The sequence below is a fragment of the Alligator sinensis genome, unplaced genomic scaffold (genome assembly GCF_000455745.1).
Source record: "Alligator sinensis unplaced genomic scaffold, ASM45574v1 scaffold1451_1, whole genome shotgun sequence".
Classification (NCBI taxonomy): domain Eukaryota; kingdom Metazoa; phylum Chordata; order Crocodylia; family Alligatoridae; genus Alligator; species Alligator sinensis.
The window spans coordinates 1,016,214-1,041,589 of NW_005842351.1; the positions used below are offsets into that span (position 1 = coordinate 1,016,214).

At 45.7% G+C, this 25,376-nt stretch overlaps 1 protein-coding gene across 3 annotated transcripts in view; it reads right to left on the reverse strand.

The window, feature by feature from the left end:
* LOC102382159 (actin-binding LIM protein 1) overlaps positions 1-25,376 on the reverse strand; it is a 173,541-nt gene that overhangs the window by 35,202 nt on the left and 112,963 nt on the right. For all 3 annotated transcript variants that reach the window (XM_025210475.1, XM_025210477.1, XM_025210476.1), the window contains exons 5-6: positions 14,083-14,209; positions 12,692-12,785 (exon numbers count right to left, since the gene is read on the reverse strand). In XM_025210475.1, the coding sequence (XP_025066260.1) occupies positions 12,692-12,785; positions 14,083-14,209 (221 nt within the window). The remainder of the gene's footprint in view (positions 1-12,691; positions 12,786-14,082; positions 14,210-25,376) is intronic.

Genomic DNA, 25,376 nt, shown 5'->3' on the forward strand with positions numbered 1-25,376 from the left:
GCACTACGGTGACATAGCGCTGGCAGGCACAAGCCATGATGCTGATGTTATGCTGTCATAGCAATAAGCTACCTCGCTATAGCATGTTGCTCTGGTGACGTAGCTGCTAAACTAACCATGCGTCGCCGGGACAGCGCAGTAACGGCTGTTTCTGCGCTGTCATTTAGTACATCCTAAACCAAGTACCGGCGCAGTAACAACTGCACAGTGGGGGGCATGTGTAGATGTGCCCACTGATTTCTCTATTAGGTCTTTATTCTAACCATTATGTGCCTATGACACTTTTCAAAATGAGAAGCATAGAGAGGGCAGATTTCTATGCCCCAGGTTAATTGTGGTATGTGATTATTAATGCTAGCTGACCTACACAGTCAGATGGGTCACTAACTGGCTGGAGGGCCGCACCCTGAGAGAGGTGGTGGATGGGTCATTTTCGACCTGGAGGGATGTGGGCAGTGGGGTCTCCCAGGGCTCGGTCTTCGGACCCGCGCTGTTCAACATCTTCATCAGTGACTTGGACGAGGGGGTAAAAAGCACCCTGTTCAAATTTATTGACGACACTAAGATGTGGGGGGAAGTAGGCATGCTAGAAGGGAGGAATAGGCTGCAATTGAACCTAGACAGGTTACAGGGGTGGGCGGATGAGAACAGGATGGGTTTCAACATTGACAAGTGCAAAGTGCTACACCTGGGGGGAAGAACCAGCAGCACACCTACAGGCTGGGGAACTCCCTTCTTGTCAGTGCAGAGGCAGAAAAGGATCTTGGAGTCATTATTGATGCCAAAATGAACATGGGCCGACAGTGTGGGGACGCAGTCAGAAAGGCCAATTGTACCTTGTCATGCATCCACAGATGCATCTCAAGCAGGTCCAGGGAGGTGATCCTCCCCCTCTATGTGACACTGGTCAGGCTGCAGTTGGAGTACTGCGTCCAGTTCTGGGCACCGCACTTCAGGAGGGATGTGGACAGCATTGAGGGGTTTCAGAGGAGGGCCACTCGCATGATCGGGGGCAGCAGGGCAGGCCCTACAAGGAGAGGCTAAGGGACCTGAACCTGTTCAGCCTCCACAAGAGAAGGCTGAGGGGGGATCTAGTGGCCTGTTACAAACTAGTCAGGGGGGACCAGCAGGCATTGGGGGAGTCCCTATTCCCCCGAGCACTACCAGGAGTGACTAGAAATAACAGTCACAAGCTGGCAGAGGGTAGATTCAGGCTAGACATCGGGAGGTGCTACTTCACAGTCAGGGCGGCTAGGACCTGGAACCAGCTTCCAAGCGAAGTGGTGCTGGCTCCTACCCTGGGGGTCTTTAAGAGGAGGTTAGATGAACACCTTGCCGGGGTTGTTTGCCCCCAGTACTTTTTCCTGCCACGGCAGGGGGTTGGACTTGATGATCTGCTCAGGTCCCTTCCGACCCTACCTACTATGAAACTATGAACTTTGAGAATTCCCAACATCCTGGTAACAAGATAGAACAGTTAATATTCTAGAAACCACGCAACCCAAATATTCTTTTCATCCTTTTTTTTTTGTTTTGTTTTGTTTTTCTCCATACAATTTTCTCAACCCCAGTGCTACAGGTAAGTAATTATGATATTGGGCGTGACAATATCCAGGACACCTTCTCAGGAGTCCTGTATTCGTAATGCCAGTTGGACTACTCACGTTCTACTCGTGAGCTCACGACTGCTCACGTTCTACTCGGTTCAAAATGCAAATATCAGACAGTGCAGAACAAACATCATTTAACCTAGCGAACAGGGACCGCAGAGAAGCAGCTAATTCTTTTCAAACAGAATAATTTAGGATTGTTTAATGGAACATTTCTGTCAGACTCGTACTTGGAGAAAAGCGCAGTTTCCCCCCTACCTCTTGTCGGCTTCCTCACCTCTGATATGCAAAGCATCCAATTAAGGAGACAGTACAATGCAAACAGACCCCTGAATCCTGCGCTGCAGAAACATCATCTGAGAATACCTCCAAGATGCACAGAAATGTTATTCCCTACCTTGTCTCCTTCAGCTTCATATGAAATCAGTGGTTCTCTTTAATCATGGAACAACGATAAGATTATCAGACTAGGGCATCCAGTTCTCCAGGGATGAGTGGGATAGGTAAGATGGGCAGGAAGTAACAAGGGGATATCTGGCACTACTATTTTCTAACTCTCAACCTGCACAGAAAGTACATAGCCTACAAAGTTACTGCTTCTTTTTTATATATGAAGCAGATTAAGGATACCATTGAAACAACACAAGGTTTCACTGTTTTAATCAAGGTCAGAAGACAGAATTGCTCAGTCCAGATGCTGTTAATCTAAGAGGCCACAGATCTGTCTGCATGCACATTCAGCTTCTCCCACTCTCCCTCACACATACATGTGAAAGTCAAATTTCTCAGTGTAGGTCATTCACAAATGATTTATGATGCTCAGTTCAGAGACCTCTGTAAACATCCAGATCTAGGCTGAGAGAGAACTTGGATGGATGTAAGCGTAGCTGTGTGCCTCTTTCGGTGAACAGGTGAATGTATTATTGTCTTCCTGCAAGGGAAAAGCCTTATAATAAATGTCCTGTCCCCCCAGTGTCTGTCCACAACAATGCTGAGATCTTCTAATGGCCTTCTAAGGTGTCATGAACATATAATTTAAATCTTGCCCTGTCTTCTCCAGGTGGCCATTTCACATACTTAATTGGCCATAAAATACAAACGTGTGTCAGATTTCTTCATTTGCGAAGATCCTGTGCAGAAAGTCATACCAGGTGTTAACCCTGTGGGCTTCAAGTCCTCTCCAGGGACTCCAAATTTGTCTGTTTGCCAGGAAATCATGCCGACAGCCCAGACGGCAATCAGCAAACTGAGCCCTGTTCATGTCCTGTTCATTAAGCAGCACGTCAAGGCTTGGAACTCATTAGGGTGTGCATGCGACAATTAGAGACGTGCACCTATGGGCTATGCTCCCTTTCTCAAGTCTGTGGTCACATCTCAAATGCCGAAAAGGTTGATGCATCCTGCCTGGCACGCACTTTTTCACCGGCACCATTTACTGGGTTCATCCCTGCTCCCCTTGAAGTCAACAGCAAAATCCCAGTGACTCAGCAGCAGGCTCTGTAAATTAAAGGTCTGGACCTGTCATTTATACGTAAATGTGTTACTACAAAATGGATTTTCCCTGAGACCTTTGTCACCTATGCTCACCAAGTTGCCAAGAAGGATCTGCTCTGCCACTGAGAATCAAACCCCACCCGCTTGTATGCACCCAAGCCCAGCAATTAGTCAGTGCACACAGTATAAAAGGATCCTGTGCACACATCCATGGTTAGGATAGTTTAAATGCAGTGCTAGGGAATTCATTTAGGACCTCTCTAAGCCTTCATAGACACCCTCTTTACTGAATTTACTGAATGGACAAGCACCTGGCTGGGGTCATATGACCCCCAGCGCTCTTTCCTGACCCAGGGCAGGGGGTCAGATTCGATGATCTACCGAGGTCCCTTCCGACCCTAACATCTATGAATACATGAATTATTGGGCTTGGCCTCTTGCTGAGCAAGGGAGTGGTATATACGTGGCTTCTGTGACTTAACTCTGTTGCATCACAATCACACCATGAAAATCTGCCACTGAGACAAATGAGACAAAGCTCATTTTCACTGTCAGAGCTGTGGGGCACGGATTGCTGTTTATCTTTACACTGACTTGGCCACGACTGTTAGTACTACCATAAAACATAGTTTAAATAAATAATGATAATGGCACTCAAAAGCTGGGCTGTGGAACTGAACTTCAAATAGAGATGCAATGCTGTGCTTCCCTGAACTTGGACCATGCCAAAGGGAAACCAAATCAAACTGAACTGCAAGAGTGAACCAACGGGCTAACTTCTGAGGTCAAGAAGAAAACAATTAAAGCAACCCTTGGACATTGCAGTAATTGTTCCACTGATAAGGTGGTGCACTTATCCTGTGCACCTTCAGGGTGTAAACGATTAGCAGTCGTATTTTTTCTATACGTGTTCCTGGCATATTAACAGAAGCTATGCTGCAATGATGGCTGCTGTGCATCTCACCAGGGCAAGAAGCAGTTTACTAGGCCCAGTGTAAAAGCAATTTCTGCAGTACCCTTCTGTTACGCTTTGGGCATGTTGGGTAAGTTCTGACTCTGAAACTATGCCCAGGAATTTTCTGAACACATTAGAAACTAAAAAAAAATCCCAAGGGAACACATGACTAAAAATGACACTTAAAACCAAAAAGCGCTGCCCCAGACAGCTTGGGAAGTGCTTCTGGCTGGCAGCAGGGTCCTGAGAAGGTCATTCATGTAGGTAAGTGGTGTATTAGTCGGTGCCTGCAAGATCCCACAAGCCTTTGTGTGGCAATAATAATGTTTGAATGGGTTATTTTACATCGACTTGTCACAACCTGTTTTTCTTACTCAGCATCCCCTACATCCTCTTAGCATTCCTCCCTGCAGCGCGGGAATGAAAGCAGGCTGCAGGTTGGTCCGTAAATCTTTGCTGAGAGTTACACCCTCTTGTTGAAGCTGCCATGGCAACCACACTTTTGCTGGGGCACTGCCAACTTTACGTACTTTTTCCATAATCGTAAATCTGACTTTTGCAGGGGTTAGACATTGCTTTTGTCTAACCCCTGCCTTTGCTTTAAAAAAAAAAAAAAGGATCTCTTTAACTTTTATGCAAGACTAGCTGCTTGGGTAGGAAAGTTTTTCCACATCAAGAAGCTTTACTTATCACTCCAGGATGCTGGAGCCCTGATTAAAAAAATACTAGAGTAGACCACAGTATCGATCCCAGACACTGCTGTAGTCCGTGTATGTAGTTGTGCACGCGATCAGGACAAACTGTTTTCAGAACAAACAGTTCAAATCCAAGCCACTTTCTGCCACCCCCACATGCTATCTAGCCAACCTGACAGAGGCATTCACCCATGTCCACGTGTTATTATTAATTTTTTCATTTCCTCGTTTTCATGCAAATGTTGATAACTTGTTAAAAAAATGGAGTGTTTTTAAAGTTAACTGCTAAGACTAGCTCTTCAGCTAGAGATGATGAAACTTTCCAAAGGATACCTAGGTTGCCTAGTAGGGCAAATTTGCAGAAGTAAATCACAGAGTGACATATTATTTTAAGAATTAGATAAGATAAATAGTGTGTCAAGATTTCAAGCACAAAGTAGCAACCAGAAACCACACAAACTCCATCTGACCCATGCTGGTTTCTGACAATCTCCATAAAATATGTAGACATAAAACTGCATTAATTACTTTCCCTTCTTCCAACGAACAGAATGACCCAGTGCCTCGAAACAAATCTCTCCGCTGCACACAATTGCAGGAATAAACGTCCTAATATCTGACTCTCTCACCACTGGCCTTCGCGGGGGGATAAAACATTCAGCCACATTACAAAGCTGCAGAATCACCCCCACAAGATGATTTCCCCATTATATCTCGCAGGAATTTTTTTGCAAGGAGAGGGTTTTACCTTCTGTAAAGGCTTCTTCAGGCTAATTTCCAGTCCTCCTCAGCCTGGCGAACGCTCCACTTGTGCAATTTCGGAGCAGTCTGAAAAATGACCTGCAGACACCCACAGTCCCCAGCTCCTGTTTGCACTGAGCCAGCCCTCGCAGCTTCCTATTATATAAGCTTGTTTCTGACCAAAACACAGCCCCCACCCCCAACCTCCACTCGCTGTTCAGTGTATCCACCCAAAAAGAGTCACCAGGCTTTTCTGCCTGTGCAGGAAACTCGTTCTAGCAGTCGCCGGGCCAGCCCATTCTGAAAAAGGGAAAAGGGGAGGGGGGAGGATTACGACCCAGGTGGGGACAGTACCATTTTTTAGCATTCAAGTGCAATCATTTGATGAAAGAGCCACTCAGAGCACTTCCGCCTCAGGGAGAGGTGTTGGTTCAGCCTGGGATCAGTGTATTGTGTCTGTGAAGGGGACTAACTATTTCTGCCGGGGCTTTTGAGGAATTTAGGTGTCACTCCTGTGGGCTACTTGACTCTGGGCTGCAAAGGGTCTATTACTGTACACTGAAATGTGCCTGCAGGCACATTTGGGTTAACAGAGAAAAAGCAAAGAAGACACCTCTCAAATGGGCACGTGCATCTTGGCACTTGTATGTTCTGCTTGAAGTCATGTCCCTTGAATCATCTAGCACAGCGGTTCTCAACCTTTTTTGTACCAGGTCCCATTTATAAACATCGATAGCCAGGCCCGACACAGCACCCCTCACTCCCAGTCTGGGGGGCAGGGGGGCAAGCATCCCCTTGCAAACTGGAACTCTGCCAGCCTGCAAAGGAAAAGCCGCGATTTCCCATATTTTTAATCTTTAAAGGAGAATCCATTTTTAAAGTTTGTTGATCCATTTTTAAAGTCTGTTCGCAACCCTTCCATATATCCTCGTGACCCAGTTTTGGGCTGTGACCCACAGGTTGAGAAACGCTGATCCAGGATGATTATGCAGTTTATGCAGGGCCCCGGTGCCCATAGACATGTGTGAACCATAATCAGATCATTTCTAGTCCATTTTACTCATCTCCATAATAAAGATGGTGGCATTAGAGCAAGCAGTGATAGCTGTGTGCTTCTGTAGGTCTTCCAGCATTTGCCAGGATGGTTTATGCTGTGTGTTCACAACCCCTGCCCCCCCTCAACTTACCAGAACAGCGATAAACTAAATGCAAACAAAGCAAAGCACAGAATTAACAAGATACGTCAGGGCTGCACTGCTCTTTGTTACCCCTTTGCCTTGTGTTTTTTTGTTGCCTAGTCAGGCTGCAGGCAGAGGTGGACCCAGGGGGGGGTGCAGTGGTACGGTGCCGCATCCCCTCGTGCTGCCGTTGCGGTCTCTGGCTGACCCATGCACACTGGAAACCCCAGAGCCACTCCTGCCCCACTCTAGCCATGGACTGCAGGTGTGCAGGGTGCCACGCTCAGCAGGGGACAGCAGCAGCAAGGGGGCTGCCTCTTTCTGCACCTCTTCCCTGCCAACCCCGTGCCTCCCGATATCCCCCCACTGGCCAGAAGCAGCTGCTAGAAGGAGGAACCTGCCTGTGTGCCTCCCACACACCGCCACTGTCCTTAGCTGACTTTGGGGGCAGGGGGAGGTCACAGAGCTGGGCTGTGCAGGGAGCAGCTGTGTGGAGCATTGGGTTCAGGTGGGGATGGCAATGGCGGCATGCAGGTTCCCCCTTCCAGTGCCTGCTCCCAGCCACCCGGGGACATGGGAAGGGGGGGCAAGGGAGGTTGGGCAGAGAGCAGGCAGTGGAAGGAAGAAACCTACCCACCGCCACCATTGTTTCGAGCTGAGTCCGACATCCCAATGCTGCAGCTCCCTGCAGGCCCCAGCTGGAGCAGGACAGGAGTGGCTTTGGGGCTCCTCTGTGCCTGGCAGCCTGGGGATAGCGTCAGGGGCGAGTTCCTCCTTCCAGCACCTTCTCCTTGCCCGGAGCCCCGGGCTGGCAGACACTGGGGAGCCAGCTACACTGCACCCCCATCCGCCCACGGCCTGCGAGGCAGTGTGCCACACCCTCCCTTTAAGAAATCCTGGATTTGCCCCTGGCTAGAAGTGATTCGCATCAGAAACTGTATTTTTTCCCATGCCTGAAAAATAGTCTGCAGATTTCTGGTGGCAATGGAAGAAAAACACTAATATATTCTCTCTGAAGTTTTATGTATTTTTTTTTAAACCTACAATAACTTCAAAAACCCACCGCAGCTACCACTTTCAACAGCTTGAGTCTTTCATTTGCATCAATAAAATGCTGCTTACGAAAATTGCTTTATTCAGTTTGAAGGCAGGAAGCTTCGACCTGTCTCATTAATACACTTAAATCAAAAGATATCACCTGGATGACTATTCTGAGATCAGCTCTCCTAAGCATGCCATGCAAGAAAGAAACTGTGCATCAGTGTGCTATTTAATGTTTTTGAACAGAAATCTCCACCTGTTTTCAGAGGACATGCTTCTCACCCATGCCATGCACTCTAAAACAGCCTGTTCTATGAGCCAAGTGGCAAAACTGCTTGTGGCCAGATATATAAAGCACCCAAATCAATTCCAGTTAGACTCAGATTCCTTAATATGTTTGTGGATTTAAGGACTCTGACCTCAAATGGGGTTGCAGGTCTCGCAGAAATTCAGTTACAACAACTAGCTCAGACTGGAGGCAAGGTAAGTCAACCAGAAGTTGGGTCTCATGGCTGGAAGTGGGGTCAAAGCTCACAAAAGGTATGAGAACACCTCATCAAGTTCTGAGATAATTAGGGTCAAAGATACAAAAGCATCTAAGTCACCTAAGAGTCAAATTTAACTTTTGAAAAACAGACTTGGACCCTCAAGCTTGTAAATCTCAAAGTCAATGCAGCCAAGCATGTGGATAAATGTATTCACAAGAGAAAGCCACTGAAGGCAATGGGACTGCTTATGTGAGTGAAGTTTTCTTCATACTTATGCATTGGTAGAATTACGGCCTTACACAGTATTGCTAAATGTGTCTTCGTTGCTACATCAATTACATTGTAAATAAGAACCAAGAATTATATTTAAATTATTTCTTTGTAAATTGAATCAAACAATGCTATTTGGAGGATCCCAGCTGAAATTCAGATAAAAGCCTCCACATCAAATTAATGAACTAGATGATTATAGCTCAAGCAGCTTATAGAATCAAAGACTGAGTTACATAAGCAAAATTAAGACAATTAATTGAATCCTTTTATACCCAGTGATTTAAAAAAAAAAAAAAAGACAATTTTTGGAGGATGATTATGGCCACCCCTGACTTTTGAAGAGCTGTTCCTTGTATCATAATGTTCTCCTCATCAGCAAGGATGATAAAAAGTTCTTACGCAACCGCAGCAGCTATTTCCACAATAAGTTTAGCTCAAAGTTAGTATGTCTTTGGTGTAACACAGATGAAAGACCCCTTCATTCATTAAAATAGGAGCAGTTTTCTGTGCTCCTTTACAAAATCAGGGCAAGCTCAGCATAAATTGCCATTTCAACAATAGTTGATGGGAACTTGGCCTTTCAAGCTAAAGTCAGACGAACCTACCAATTCCCTGGCATCTTTCTCTCTGCAGGTCCATCTGTTCAACTGGCACTGTGCCATCACTTGCAAAGCAGTGTGCCAGTTTCAGTGCCACATAAAAAAACTAGTATATACAGGGTTAGCAAAAGAATAGCCAGGGGAACATATGATATGATACTCCCACTGCCAAACACTGACCAACTTGAAACAGTTGCTTATCTAAGTAGAACTAGCGTGGTGTGCAGCTAGGATAGATCATAGGGCTGTTTTTCATGGGAGGGTGAATATTAAGCAGACACTATTATATAAATGGGTAAAGCAGGGAAACCAGATGGTTCAGGGATTTGTTAGCAGATACAAAGCCTCTGATCTCTACAGCACTGGTTCAAATCCTGCTTATATCAACAGTGACAACATGGCCCTGGACTAGGACTGTGTCCTATTCCCAATCCTTCTATGTAACGTTAGGCAGGTGGCATCATCTAGCTGTGGCTCAGTTTCCTGTCCAGTCCCACCAGGATGATGGGTCTCTCTCTCTCTCTCAGGAGTTTGCAGGATCAATCACCAATTGTTATCTTTCGCTGGCCAGGTTTTAAAAACACCAAAATTAGGTCAACCTCAATACAGTGGAAAAATCTATGCATCTTCTTTTAGACATCAATCCAAATTCTTTTCATGCCATCCCTTCTGGATAAGGGAAGTTTTTCACTGGAGCCAACAGGAAACAAAGGTTTTTTTCCTCATAATGGTTCCTTTTTGGTAGTAAAACAGTGTAAGAACATACTATGTTGCCTTGACAACAGTTCCACGTATCGGTGACATACAAGGGACTGTATGACTTCCTGTACTGGCATCAGATTTGTTTTTAACTGGCTATTCATCACATTTAATGCACTTGTGTGTGCATGATGAGCTACTAGCGCTCCATCACAAGCAGGGATGTGCAAAACCTCTCAGGACTGACACCAACACAGGACTTTTTCCTCACCTGCATTTTTGGTCAATTTTCAACAGTATTAAATTGATAGTCTAGAAAAATATGTTTCTTGTCCAGGACTCATTTAATGGCCTCATCCCTACAGAACTGTGCTCTTATGACAGAGTAAAGTGGACCTTCACGGGGTCCAAGAATCGAGCACAGAGGTTGTGCTGAGTGTTACTAATTACTGTATGTCCCCTGATCAAATCACTCTATTATAAAGTCCTGTCTATAACGATGGACATGCCTCTTGTAGTTTCACAGATGAGATCAGAGGAATTTTATTAGTGGATTATCCAGGCGGGTTTAAAAGCATTAGAGTACGTTCTACTAATCTCTTCTTGACAGAAAATGTACGGCTCTCGTTTGGCAAGACAGCTCTACTTATTCCACGAAGGTCTCCTCTTAGCCTCTCCGTCTACACCTTCCTGACAGCAGCCCGACTTTAAACCTCATTTAAACAGATTAGGAGGAAGGAACATCGTACTTATTAATTCAACTTTGACAGGCTACCTAAGAGCATCACAGCAGTTGCAAGCCAGGGGATGCTGCTGCCCCCTGCTGTATTGCTACAGCCAAATTCTGTTGATCACATTAAAGCAAAACTACGTTTACCGGACATGGCAGGGAAGATGAGGAAAAAAAAAGAAAATCCAGCAAAAGGCAGCCAAAAGCATCCCAAGACCATTTTATGCTTAATGTTTACTTATTCAAAAGGCCATTAAAACGTTCTCTTTATGGTTTATCAAGGCATCATGGTTTCATAAGGGTTAGACTGCATGGAAAAAAACCAAAACCCATCAACAGTAGCATATTAGATTTTGCCCCTGGACAAATGGGCATGCTGTTCTCTGGCACCTTGTTAACTCCTTCTAACTCTTGTGGTTCAGTGGAAGGTTTTTTATCATGATAAATGCTCAAACAAAGAGACATTAAAAGTTTAAGAAACCAACCTCATGAATTAAAGGAATTGTGCCTTAGCGTTTTCCTTCTAGGTGGGACAAATCCCAAGACTCTTAACTTGCACAAAGAGGTTTTAATAACTGAGGTGTGCCCTGAGGTCCTTGTAGAAAGGTGAAGGATGATGCATTTTCAAGCCAAGACTACCTGAGCCCAAACTTTTTCTACTTGCAGCCATTGTAACACAAGCATCCTATCTAGTGTCTAGACCACTACGGGGCAAAGGGAACATGTCTTACAAGCTCTGTTCCAACAGTCTCCCCTCCCATCATTTTGGCCTTAGGTTCAGCTACTGTGTAGGGTCTATACTTCTTTCATGTGCATCCCTTCCACAGTCACAGCAGGGAAATCACCTGAGCCTATTTTAAAAAAAATGTCTAAACCCACAAATGATATCAGTTCTCCCCTTTCATATTTCTCAGCCCAACAGTGTCCTCACCAGTATATATTTTCAAACCAGAAAGCAAACCAGCAGTAGCTGTGAGCGGTACACTTTCTTCATGCACAAGAGAGAACAGATCCTGTTCCCACTAATTAGCCATGTGGAGCTCCAAAAGGATTAGGCTCACACTGAAAGGGGGAAAGGGCAAAAAGCACACCTAATTAAAAAAAAAGGATACTGCATTTTAAAAGAAACAATGACAAGAGCAGTGGCTTGCAGATCCTTTGTGATCCATGCCATCTTGACTTACAGGGTGGGGACTGGAGGAAGCACCTCAAGAGCAAAAATACTGAGCGGCTGCTACAGCTGGAGTTTCCACACCAAGGTCCTCTAAGCTAGGGCTGTCACAGACTCGCATGCTCTGCAGATGGGGCCCAGAGGAGAGGACCTATAACACACATTCCCCAGTGGGTTGCAACTGCTTTCATCTCTGCCTCACTATAGGATGCACATTTTGTTCATTGTGGGTACTGTATGTTCAGCTCCTTACATGCTGCTTCGAAAAATATAGCAGAGGTTCAATGGAGTTCCTTCTGCTCCCCCTTTTACCAATAACGTTGCTTAGTAAAATGTAATACATCTTCAAGTTAAATATTAAGCAACATTGAAGCCAGAGGTGCACCCAAGCCATGCAGTCCAGACTCACATTTAGAGCAGAACTTATCTCTAAAGAGCTTCGTCAGACCAGAGGATTTGATCCCCGTCCTACAGTCAATGACTTGGGATGAAGCATAGTTTGGCTGAAAAAACTTCACAGCTGCTTGTACTTTCTTATTTCTACCTAAAATCACTGTCCTCTCCAGTCTATACTACCTTCTCAATATCACTTGTACCACCTTGTCTCAATCTCCTCCCTCCCAAAGAACAAAAGCTGAGTATTATTAATGCTATTCCACAGCTATAATTCTGGGGACGTGGATTGACTCCTTCAGTACTTATTTTCTAATCCTCACCTAAATTACTAACTCCTCAACCACAGACTTGCTGGAAGTTTTTGCAGCTCTCAAAAAAAAGAGAAAGAAAATAAAAGAAAAATCAGCTTACTAACATGTCCGCAGAAATCAGGGTGGTCAGATCTCTACCACATATTTTTTTCTTGATGGCTGGGATTTTTCAAACCACACAGGACTTTCTTTGTTCCCAAAAATCTCTCCTGGGACAAATTCTTTGTGCTCTCTGTAGTCTGGTGGGAGCTCGTTCAAAGCCCGGCCAAGTAACATCTAACTAGCAGGCTATAGATTGTATGATGCTTACCTCCAGGACCTTCCCTGTGATGAACTGGTGACACGCTTCACATTTGACTCCAAAGAGAACCTGATAATCCTTTTCACAATAAGGGACACCATCCCTGTGGGGGGAAAAAAATTGAAGACACAAAGCACTTTTTAATGAACAAATGTTAACAGGGCTTGCAACTGGCACTTATCTTTAATGTAAAACTCACTTTGCAAAAATGAATAAATAAATAAAAGGGGGAATGAAAAAAAAAATCAAGGTAGCTAGTTGACAGATGTAAAGAAATTATAGTATAATCAATACCACTAAGAATTGGGTGTTTGGAGTGGACACATTCAAGCATAAATGTGCAAACATTGTGCTGGATTCTGTGCTTGTGTAAGATGATGGAACTGAACAGAAAACAGTGGAACTGGACCCACGGACATAGGCAGGGGATCTGGCCCTTTAGCAATACACACATTTTATCCTTTGCAGACACGACCCTGCTTCACTTGTATTCTTTCCAGTAAATACACCCTTGGTAATGTCCACCATGGCAATGTACAACCAAGTCTAAGCAGACACCACAGTCACATCAGAGGGTAAGTGGAGTTGCTTTTTACATGGTATAATTGGAAATACCTTAGTCAGCTTCAGGAATTCATGCAGTATTGGGACTGCTTCAGTAGGTTTATTATTCATAGATTCCACGATCTATACCTGTACCCCCTACAATGAGTAATGAAATATTTTTCTCTGCAACACATTCTGATGTGTCCTGAGGTTCTCTCCCTCATTAGATGCTTCAAAATTAGTCTGGCTCAGCTCTCTGTATCTTGGAGCTATGGCACTTTGTCTGATCTTATCCCCACACCTGGGTATGCTGATAACTCTTTTCTTCATTAGTTTCTAATCCAAATGCAAGTCAGGTCAAATCCATCACAGTGTTTGTTCTCTGTTCTAGCAATGGGAAGAGAGACGGGGTTTGCTCCCTTCAAGTTCCCAATTTGATATGCAAAATTCTGTTTAGATGAAAAAGTCCAAAACCTATCTCTAGCAAACACAACAGAGATTCAGGAGAAGCTCAACCAACCCTTCTCTTGAAGGAGAAAACAAATGAACCCCTCCACATTATATTTGCCAGCTACTGTTAACCATTGCATCCCACTTGCTTTTGTCAGTTCAGAGGGAAACAGTTCCCTTACACCTCTCAGCTCAGATATTCTGCTCCCACTCAGGGCATGAATCTCAGTATTCATGGTGAAGGGAGATCAGCAGAGGACCACAGAACCAGGATTTGACAAGGTGATGAGCAAAGGCAAATTTTACCATGCGGTATCTTTGGAAGCTCTTCGCTTTGCAATGAGAGCTCACAGAACTATGGGCTTGGTGCTCATGCAGCAGAAAAGATGAAGGAAGTTGCTTACTTGCTGATGTATTCCCCAGTCAGAACCTTCCCACAGGCCTTGCACTTAAAGCATCCCAGGTGCCACTGCTTATCCAGTGCTAGTAGCGCTTGTCCGTTTTTTATATCTCTTCCACAGCCAGCACAGTCTGTAAAGAAATAAAGACATTCAGTATCAGTTACTTAGCTTTATTAATCATTCCTAACCTTGCAACTCCCCCCTCCTCAATTAAAATATGCCACTCACAGGGTGCATCGACACACGCAATTACAATGCCTGGATAAATGGTGGAGCTTATTGCTCCGGAGTTAATTGCTTCCGGGCACGCCATTTGAACGTGTACCCAGGAGCAACTAATTTGGGAGCAACAAGTTCTGCAGTTTATTCATGTGCAGCATGTGAAGCCGACTACTCCCCCAGCTCAATGTGCTGTGGAGGGGCTGCCTGGGGCACGAGGGAGCTTCAGTCCAGGGCTAACCAGCATGCAACCCTTGCACTGAAGCACCCCCATGCCCCAACCAGCCAGGAAACATCTACACATGCGCTGCTGTGGACATTTTTTACTCCACAGCAGGATAGTACTTGTATTTACACGCACTATCCTGCTGCAGAGTAAATTAGTTTAGTCCAGCCTAATAGGGGTGCATGTGTAGATACGGAGATGTTTACTGTGCAGCTAATTAGTCAACTGTGCAGTAAATGTCTCATGTAGACGCACCTATAGAGTCACGCAGCCCACATAGCTCCCAGTCCCTGGTCAGGAAACAAAGGACCACCAATCCATTTTCCATCACCACGAGTGCGTCTAAGAAGAACAGTGAAGGCCCTTTTCTCCTTTGGAAACCAACCATGATTCAGAGATAGCCCAGGAGGTGCAGCAAACACTTTGAATTCTGGCAGGAAATAATTTTAGTGCCCCTCGCTCACAAGGGTATCTTCAAAAGGAATCAGTGCTGATCTAAGTTTGCTACTAGCAAAATCTTATGGATTCAAAAGAAGTTACATAATTAGACACAGCCTGGCTTAATTAAACACTCCCTCACGGTTCTCCTTCTCCCCTCTAGATGGCAGCAACGCTCTAAATAATGACACAGGTGTTAGGCAGCACAGACCTAGGGGGGAGAGACTGCTCTCACAGCTAAAGCCATGGACCCTCAGGCTTGAGGCAGAAACCTGACAAAAACCACACTGTGGCAGCTGCACATGAACAAGCAGGCTCTGCAGAGAGAGGCAAGCTCTTGAAAATGTGAGAAAATTGCCCAATTTATCCCGGGGCATAGTTGCCTCTGCTGGAGCTGAGCCATATAGCTTGTAGGGGTTGCATTACATCTTCCCAGCTGTGCTAATCAGGACAGCTTGAATTTTCCACAGCTAAACCTGTTCATGGGTCCATAACACGCTGTCGTAATATATGGTGTGCAAAAGGGCATGCTCTGTTATTCTCTTTCTGATAAGGAAACCTACAACTCCCCTATGTATTGCCTGCAGCCAAGCAAAGAAGAGATCTTTGCATTAAGAACTTCAGTTCCATCTCTGGAGTCCACGCTGAACTCAGAGTCATAGACAGTTAGGGTTGGAGGGGACCTCAGGAGCTCATCTAGTCCAACCCCCTGCTCAAAGCAGGACCAGCCCCAACAACATCATCCCAGCCAAGGCTTTGTCTAGACGGGTCTTCAAAGCCTCCAAGGATGGAGAACCCACAACTTCTCTAGGTATCTTGTTCCAGTGTTTTACTAACCTGTTGGAGAGAAAGATTTTCCTAATATGTACCCTAAATTTCCCTTTCTGCAACTTGAGATCATTGCTCCTTGCTCTGTCATCTGCCACCGCTGAGAACAGCCCAGCTCCATCCTCCTTGCAACCCCCCTACAGGGAGTTGAAGGCTGCTAGTCAACCCCCCCTCAGTCTTCTCTTCTCCAGATTAAATAAGCCCAGTTCCCTCAGTCTTCTCAGAAGTCACGTGCTCCAGCCCCTGTACTATGTTTGCTGCCCTCCACTGGACTCTCTCCTACTTGTCCACATCCTTTCTGTAGTGGAGGGCCACAGCACGTGCACACAGTATTTGAGATGTGGCCTCACCAATGCAGAATAGAGGGGAAGAATCACTTCCCTTGATCTGCTGGCAAGGTTCCTACCAATGCAGCCCAGTATGTCACATTAACCTTCTTGGCAACATGGGTACACTGCTGGCTCATATTCAGCTTATTGTCCGCCGTAACCCCCAGGTCCTTTTCTGCAGAGCCTGCACTGGTCCATGGGATTGTTTCATCCTAAGTGCAGGACTTTGCACTTGTCCTTGTTGAACCTCATGAGATTTCTTCTGGTTCCTTTTGAGATTTGTTTTCCTTTGTGCTTCCAAGTTCCTTTGGTAGCAGGAATCAAGCAAAGAGAGTCCTCAGCTATGGCACCGAGTGCCCTTTCTCTCTCATGATGCCAGGGTGTCTTGTAGAAAATTACAGTTTTTTCACCGGGCTCCAGTTCCTTTCCATTCAAATACAACAATTTTCTCCCCTGATGGCCACCCTCACAGGCAACCAGGCTGGAAGAGAGTGAAACTGTGACAGTGCAGACCCGCTGAATTTTTTATGCAAAGGTTTCTTCTTTTCTTGGCTGCATGCAACATGTAAGGAAGTTGTGTTTTCCTTATCAGAAAGAGAAAAGAACATGCCCTTTTGCACAGCATATTACAACTGTCTGCTATGGACCCATGAACAGGTTTAACTGTGGAAAAGTTAAGCATCCCCGGGGTGACAGACGGATTCTGGAGAGAAAAGAGCAGGAAAACCTGTAAGAGGCGGCAAGAAAAAGCGCCCAGGGATGGAGGGGAAGCTGTAAAGGGAAGAGGCTGAAAAGAAAGGTACCAGCTTGCAATTCAATATTCTCAAATCCTGAGCAGAAGTAGGACCATGACAAGCTAATACTGGAACAGAAAAGACTGATGGATGGTAACCATATTTTCACTTCAGTGTGCCAGCTCCCAGCTTTGTGCCCTCTGCCATACCACCTCATCTCATGTAATGACAAAATGGGATCTTTGCATTAACTTCAGTGGGCTTAGGAAACAAAAGGCACTCACTTATCAGCTTCCTAATTTTAGCCATTAGTTCTAGGGATAACTTCTGTCTTTGCAGAGCGTGAACGCTGCAGAGTTCTCAGATTTCACTGCTCTCATCCTACCACCGCACTGCAGGTAAAGTTGAAACAATCCATCCGACTCCCTACAGTCATTTTCACAGCTTTTAACATTATCCAAAGATACCTGGTAAGCAGATGCTTCCCAGGGCTCGAGTTAAGGAGAAGATTCTGAAAAACTGTTATTGAATTTTGAAGAAATGTTATTCTGCCAAACTTGGTAAAATCCCGTGAGGTTGTGATCACATTGATTTCAATGGGTGTTGTGAGTCTGGCCCTTTGGACTACAGAATATCTGAAAAATAGTGTACTTCTATAACAAAATCCATGATGGCATTTCATATTTAGGGTTTTCACTCTGTCAGTCCTCAAGTGCTTTCCAAAAGTGAATGAGCATCATCATCCCAATTCTAGCACAGACAGAGTGACTTTCCTTGGGCCACGAAGTATGTTAATAGTCCTATTCTGTCCTACTAGACTAGATGCCGTGTTTTTTTTTAAAGCATCTCCTCTAGTGAAACAGCTGTTTATAGATATGGAAAGTTGGCAATTAACACTGGAATGCTCCTAAAATAGAAAGAGATAAACACAGACTGGGTTTGGAATAAAAAGAAAAAAAGCCATTAAAATTCTCATTTGCTCATTAAAATTCTTAGTACAAAAGCCATTCACATGCCAGTACCCATACAATGGACATACCGTCTCTAGGTAAAAGTCACTGTAGTATGGGGGATCGACAGCTGCACAGGGTACACTCTGTTGCAGCCTATGTACCAAATACACCAGCACGTAATGGAAGTACAAGGTGCTAACGTTACAGCACCCAAGATTAAGTGGATTTACTCTATTTGGGAAACAGAGAAGCAGAAGCTAAGTGAGCTTTTAAGTGCAGGGCTGGTGCATTCCCATATGTTTGTACAGTGCTTAGCACATCGTGGGAGCTAGTGGAAAGAAACAGTATGCGAAGGCCCAGCGTGTGGGCTGAAGTGATGGTGGAGGCAAGGCTTCAGTGCAACTGCATTTAAAGCCCCACAGAAAGCTCAAGTCCTGGGGCTTTATGCTGCTAGGAAAGGGTATTTTGGCACCTGTCTATATACTGCAAGCCCAACACATCATTTCCCAGTGCTTTTACACTTGTACCCCCTCTTTTTATCCAACATCCTTCACATGCTCTCACTAGGCCAGTTCAGTTTAAAGCTACAGAACAGTCTATAACAGTGTTGCACTTGACATAAGGGAAAAACTAAAAGAAATGCAAAGCAAGCTCTGGTACCCTTACAGGAAGAACATCTCCCTGAATGCAGATGGGGGCAGGGCAAGGGAAAAAGCATGATGCTGTACAGTGACGTGTGCTTAAGATCACCATCCCCCCAGCCCCTCAGGCAGCCTCGTAGAGAGACGCGGACCAGGAGTGTGATGAAGGATGAGCTGCCATCTACGATGTTTTGCCTGTGAAGATCTGAAGAGAGAATACGTTTGCCTTAGCAGCCTCTGCATCACTCTCCCCAACCTGCACGGCAGCTCCTTCATCACTGCTTCATTTAAGCAAGTGGGTTCTTCTTCTTTGCCCCCTTTTGCTCAGCAGCGATCAAGCTGTGGGAAAGCTTTTCTCCATCACATGCAGGACATGGGCAGTGGGCTCAGCGACGATACAGCTCCATTAACCCTGAGCATGCCCAAAACAGCTGCTCTCATTGCCACTTGAGTTGCCTTCCATGACATCCGTCTCCCCTCCACTCTATCCCCACGTCCCTCCAGTGCAGTATTAGCTAGGCAGAGCTTTGCTCTCACCACTCAGGCTAAATGCACAACCCCCCCTCCACCAAGGTGTCTGCACTGAGAGTTTGGCAGGGATGGCCTTGAAGGGGCACAGATGGGCCATCCAGAAGCTGCTCTCACTCCTGAGGAGTCTGTGGCAACAGATGTCTAGCTCCAGCTTGAAGTTGCTCCCACCCATCGGCAGAGAGCCTAAGGGAAAGAGCAGGGGCAGGGCTTCCTATTTCATCCCCCAGTACAGGTGGCACAAAGGCATCAGCAAGTACCAACATATCACTGAACTGCATCCGTGAGGGTGAACCTCAATTGCAGTTTTTTACCATATTTTGAAAGAAGGGATCAAGCAGGGTTTATAGGACTCCTCATACTCACTCAAAATATTCACAGGCCTGGAGCATGTCGGACTAGGGTCCAATACAGAAAAGTACTTCAGTACACAGGTAACTTTTAGTGTATAAATGGTCTCAGTGAAAGAGGTACGCACACACACGCTTAAATATCTTGTTGAATAAGGACTGAGAGGAACATGTACTGTGTGTTTGTGTGTCTGTGTTTGTTGGGGAAATAAGTGTCAAACAGCAGCACTGGAATCGCTCTATTTTCATATGCATCTCATCTACTCAGGTAAACTACTGATATTTCCTGCAAGTCTCTGGGGGCACTTCAAGGCTGATTACTTTCCCCTTATTATTCGTACAGCTAATAAAGCACAGGGATGGATTCGTCCAGGTGACAACTTTGTCACAGAGCAACACAATGCTGAAGGACTGTTTCCTGTTTTAAAATTGACAGTCTAAGCAAGGCCTATGGAAGTTCAGAAAACAGAACAAGCTGTCAAAAGCTGAAAATGAGCTCAATTTACCTGTATCCAGGTTTGGGTACATCCCTAATGTGTAAAGCTCTTATTCTGCAATGGATCAGCTTGGATCCCTTCACCCAGGTAGAAGTTGGGGAAGGTTTGTCAGGACAAAGAGCATGCATGTCTTTCTGCTAAAAATGAACCAGATCCATGCTGACAGCTCTGCATTCTGGAGTGATCTTACAGCAAAAATCCTACAATAAAAAGCAGCGCACATAAAATAGAGGGAATGAAGTTTTCCTGAGGGATGCAGGATTCAGCTTCAAAGAGTTACCATCAAATGGCAAATAAAACAAGGAGATTTTAAAAATTATGAAAAGTCTCTTGACAAGGTCTCTTTTTTAGATCAAATGCTGAATGAAACAAATCACAAATGAAATGGCCTGGCAGGGTAGGCTTTTAACACAAAAGTCAATATTCACAATGGCTCACAGTACTTAATGAAGCCTAATTAATTAAGAAGACAGGTTGATACTGATGAGCAATTTAAAAGTTGAAGTTCATTTCCTCTGAACATTTTGACCTATAACTATGGTGAGTATCTCCTTCAGTGGATTACTGAAACCAACAGAGATTAGGACGGGGCCAAATGCTCTTTTCCCATTTTTCAGGTTGCTTATTAGGCTCATTTGATAGTACTCGGGATTTAGCAATTTGCACTCCTACCCTGCAGAGTGAGTCTGTTTGCTCTATTTGTATGGGTTTTCTGCAGAACAACAGGAAAGAGAAAAAGCAATTAAAAACCATGGGAAAACATGACTGTAAAGTTAGAAAATCTGGCCAAGCCGTACTGTATGGAGAACATAAGGCCTGAAAGGACCTGTATCATCAAACAGTTTTCAAGTGGACAGTTTCCCTTTAGATACTATGGATTGTTTTAGTATTTTTCACTCACACAAGTATATAGATAGACATCTATATAAAATATATAGAGATATATGGTTTTAGATCTAGATATATATAAAACCACACTCTACTGTACTGTAGAACTTTTTCCCCAGTCCCTTGGCTAGGCTATGAAGAAATGAACTTGAAATTCCTTCGGGTTACACCTGAACACAGTCTTTCTAAAAGAAGTTGCTTTGGATAGACCATGATAGACATTTATCACAAGCGTTATTCTCTCTGTAGTCATGATTAGTGAGCTTTCTTTTAGAGATCATTGGATAATTTCTTTTCAGGCCATTTGCACTATAACACCTTCCTTCCCCATCCTATCACACATTCCCAAGTGATGCCCTTGAAGCTCAGACTTTCTACTCCTTGCTCTTGCAAAACTTCCATTAAAAGCACCAAGATGCAAAGTCGGTCTCTATGCATCTAAATATTGCTAACATCCCCTTCTATCTTTGACAGCACATTCTCTACATAGAAAGCAAAAAGGGATGACGCAAATAGGAAAGAGAGAGACTTGGAAGATGTCAGAGGTCCTGAACTTAGCAGCAGGGGCTATAGGGGAGCTGAAGATTTGTTTACTTTCCTCTGACCACAGCACCTACCAAATCCCAATTGGTCCAACTGTTTCAAGGGATAAACAACAGCTGCGTGAGCCGAAGTGGTCTCTGCTCCAACGCAGCATCATAACTGTCTCATTGTGGTGAGTACTCTAGCTGTTTCTTGGTCTGGAAGGATCTGGTTCAGTCCACCTTGCCTGTCTACTAAACTTGCTGGTTTGCATATCACATCTGCCTTGGTTCTTATGAGTTCCTAGAAACAGCTGCAGGAGCTTCAACCTGCGGCTTGTAATCTGGAATCATAAATCTTATGAATGGTCCTTTAGAAAGTCAAGAAACTTTTGGCAAGCCCACTAATTCACCTACCATCATCATCAAGACCATGATCCATGAGCTACTGATGAGCAGATGATGGCCAGCACATTAGCCTGGAGTCACAGCACTCTCCTTAGGTTCAGTGACTGACGGGTCTGTTTGGCAATATTGTGATTATGAACATTTTTTCACAAGCACAAAAGCTCTGATCCCCTACTATGCCTTTCCCTTCCAAAACTGCCATTTCCCCATTCTTCCATGTCAGATACACCATTTTATCCACTAGCCAGGCCTTTTGAAGGAGACCTGGTTTCCTTCTGGAGCCTAATTCCCCATTAACACCCATCTAACTACTGAGTTCAAAGAAATGTTGAGAGTCTAGGTTAGGCGTGGGCAATTATTTGGGCCCAAGGGCTACACAGGCTGTTTTGCTGAGCTGTTGCAAGCCAGATCAGCACGCCCAACCCGCCCCCCCGAGGGGTTGTGGGGCGGTGACAGCGTGGGGCTGGGGCCAGGACCGGGTCAGAACCATGATCCGCTGCCTGTGACGGGCATGAGCTCCACGGGCAGGGGCACACAGCTCTGCCCTTCCCCGGCTGCACACTGACCCTAGTCCCGGACACAGCCCGCCACCCACCCACTCTGTCCGCCTGGCTCCCCAGAGCTGTGTCTGGGGCCAGGATCTTGGGATAGTGACAGCATGGGACCAGGGCAGAGCTGGAAGCTGCCGCCTTGCTGGGCGGGGGCTGCAGCACCCGTGAGGGTGGCAGGAGAGCTGCAAGCCCCATGGAGGAGGCTTGGGAAGAACTTAGCCTCCATCCCTTGTTCCCTTACCCATCTCCTCCCCCAGCCCAGGGCACACAGCCCACAGGTGCAGAAGGGAGGGGTGTGGACTTGGCAGTGACTCCACATCCCACCATTTGCAGTGGCCAGACTGGCCAGGGAAGGGGCCAGGGCTGGGGGATGCCCTGAGGCACCGTCCCGTGCCAGTCTGCAGCTTGCTCCAGGATGCCTGCATGGCAGCAGCAGCCCCCAGCCCCATTGGCTTGGCGTGGGGCAGAGTGGTGCAGGAGCAGCAGCGGGAGCCCACAAGGAGGGTGTTGTGTCTGGGGCCAGTCTCCATGCAGACCAGCCTTGGATGCAACTCCCTGCCCAGCCCCACGCAGTGACCTTGGTCCCGGATGCAGTGCCCTCACTGGGGCTTCTGCCACTGCTGCTGCCTCTGCGCTGCTCCGCTTCACACCAAGCTGGTGGGGCTGGGGGCTGTGTGAGTATCCCAGGGTGAGCTGCAGGCTGGCATGGGATGCGGGTGCCCCAGCGCTGCCCACTGGAGCGAAGGGCCACACTTAGGGCTGGGCAAAAATCTCTCTGCAAGCTGGATCTGGCCCGCAGGTCATATTTTCCCCACCCATAGTCCAGGTAGTTTAAACGATTTCCTTGTTAACAGCCAGCACCAAGCTGAGCCAAGTATGTGCCATCCCAGACAGTGCTGAGCACGAGGCTGGATCAGGTGCAGAATCACCACTGAGTTTCTAGAGCTTCTGTTGCTCTTACTGCCCATGTGAAGGTGGTGGCAGATGTGGCTGCACTGTTATCTGTTTGGTCTTACTGGGACACTCAGACGAGTTCCTGTTTCTCGGTACAAAACAAATGCCTGGCCCAAGCACAGGACACCATGTCTCTCTGCTCTTGCAGACTGGCTTGGATAATCTTCGGTTGTTGTGCTTGGAGAACAATAACCCAAACAGGTTTAACCTCTGGCAGTAGCAGCGAGGCATATTTAATTGCAAATGTTATGAAGGCTTTAGTTCTGATAACACACAGCAATCCAAGGTCCACCTTATCCGGGGCCTGGAACAACTAATTCCTTCTCCTGCATTCTTTCCGAGTGACCTCCTTCGGTTCCTGACTGGCATTTTTCTGGCATTTTTCCTGAATGTGACAGTTGATCTCCCAACTGTTCCATAAAAACACAATTTTTCTTATCTGTGGGGGGCCTTTCCCAGGAGCTGAACTGACACAACTAGTCCTGCCACCAACTGTAATGTCCGTTTACAGGACAACACAGCTCACTTCTCCAAAGCAATCTGTGGGCTGGCATCCCAGACAAAGCTACCATGCAAGGGGCCTAGGGATGGCACTGATTTGGTTACAGGTTTCAGACAGACTCCTAACATCAAAAAAGTACTGTGCACAGACCGCCTTCACTGACTTGTTTTTTTATGCACTATTCAGACTTGTTTCCAAACATACACCAGAAACAGTGCAATCCAAACGAGAACAGGAACTAAAGCAGTGGTTCTCAACCTTTTTAGGCTCAAGACACCCTGTGGAAAATGCCAGCTCTTTGTTTCCTCTCATTTTTTTTACTCCAGGAATCAAAATAATGCTGCAAAGACCTCAGAAAGACCACAAGAGGTCAGAATGTTTTTGACACTATGGATTCCTATTTGAAATCTCAGGGGTGTAGGTTGTAGCCTATTGATCTAAGGACATAAGCAGACAAGGTTCTTTGGGTAAATCTGATATCTTTTATTAGACCAACTCAAATAGTTGGAAAAATTCTTCTTTGCAAGCTTTTGGGTATAAATATCCTTCATCCGGCTGAGGAAGCATCTGCAGTTGATGTGTGTTCTTCCCGGATGGAAGGAATAGTAAAGAAGCCAGAGGCTGGTCTGCATGCAAGAACAGCAGTCAGTGAAGATGTAAATTGAGGAGTCAGTGGGTGAGAGACATTGAGTTTTCCCACCTAACATTGCTAACTGTGGCACTCCGGTACCCTTGAAAAGATTTCAAGATACCCCAGGGTGCAACAGCACTCTGGTTGAGAATCAATGAACTAAAACAATGGACTTCAGTAAAAATAAATATATCCCACTTCCAAAAGACTATGTGAATGCTGTGTAAAACAATGCTCTGAAGGTCAGTGAGCTGGCACTGTCAGACCAATGCTCTGCATGCGTCCTTCATACGTTTAGAGTTAGAAGCACTAGGAAAAAACGATCAGCTGACTTCTTATGCCATGGTGATGGATAGGGGAAAAGGTGGTTTTCCATGTAGCTTTTAGGGTTTTGGAGAATGTCATAAATTGCTCCTGAAAGCAAAGAGAAAGTCATTGCAATCTGCAGAGCACTGATGTGTTTCCCCATCAAGCAACCTAGCCAAGTAATGGATCTCTTCATTCTGCACCAGATGAAGCTGCTGAGAGGACAATCCTGTGAGATATGGCAGTACGGAGGTCACATGGCCCTGGGTAACCTTGATGTGACAAGTTCCACATCAGGGCTCCTGGGCTGCAAATGCCACACTTAATGCATGCAGAGTAAAATGCATTTTTGGCAAAGAAAGCTACTGTGCACACACAGGGTAAGTCTATACGCTACGTACAGGGAGGAACTATCAGACAACGTCTAAGAAATCAGTCCATGCTCCACCTCCTATTATCGGCCTGGACATCAGGAAAGAGTAGTCAGCAGCGTCACTGCCTTTTCTTTATGGAAGAAGTCAATGGTCCTCAGCCTCCCTCCCTGAATCCTACCTGATCACAAGGCTCCTCTGCTACCCCTGTACCGAGAAGCATGGCAGGAGGCCGCATTGAATGTTGTCACTACTCAGTCATGGTCATGAGTGCTGTGCATCAGAAAGGAGCAGTAACAAGGAGGGGATATTTTCTATGGCTCTACTGGAGACAGCAAGACAATGAGAACAAGAACCAGACTAGCAAGTTGCTTTCACAATATGGAGCCAGGCTGCAGAAAGCACCCGAGGGTCCTGGTTAT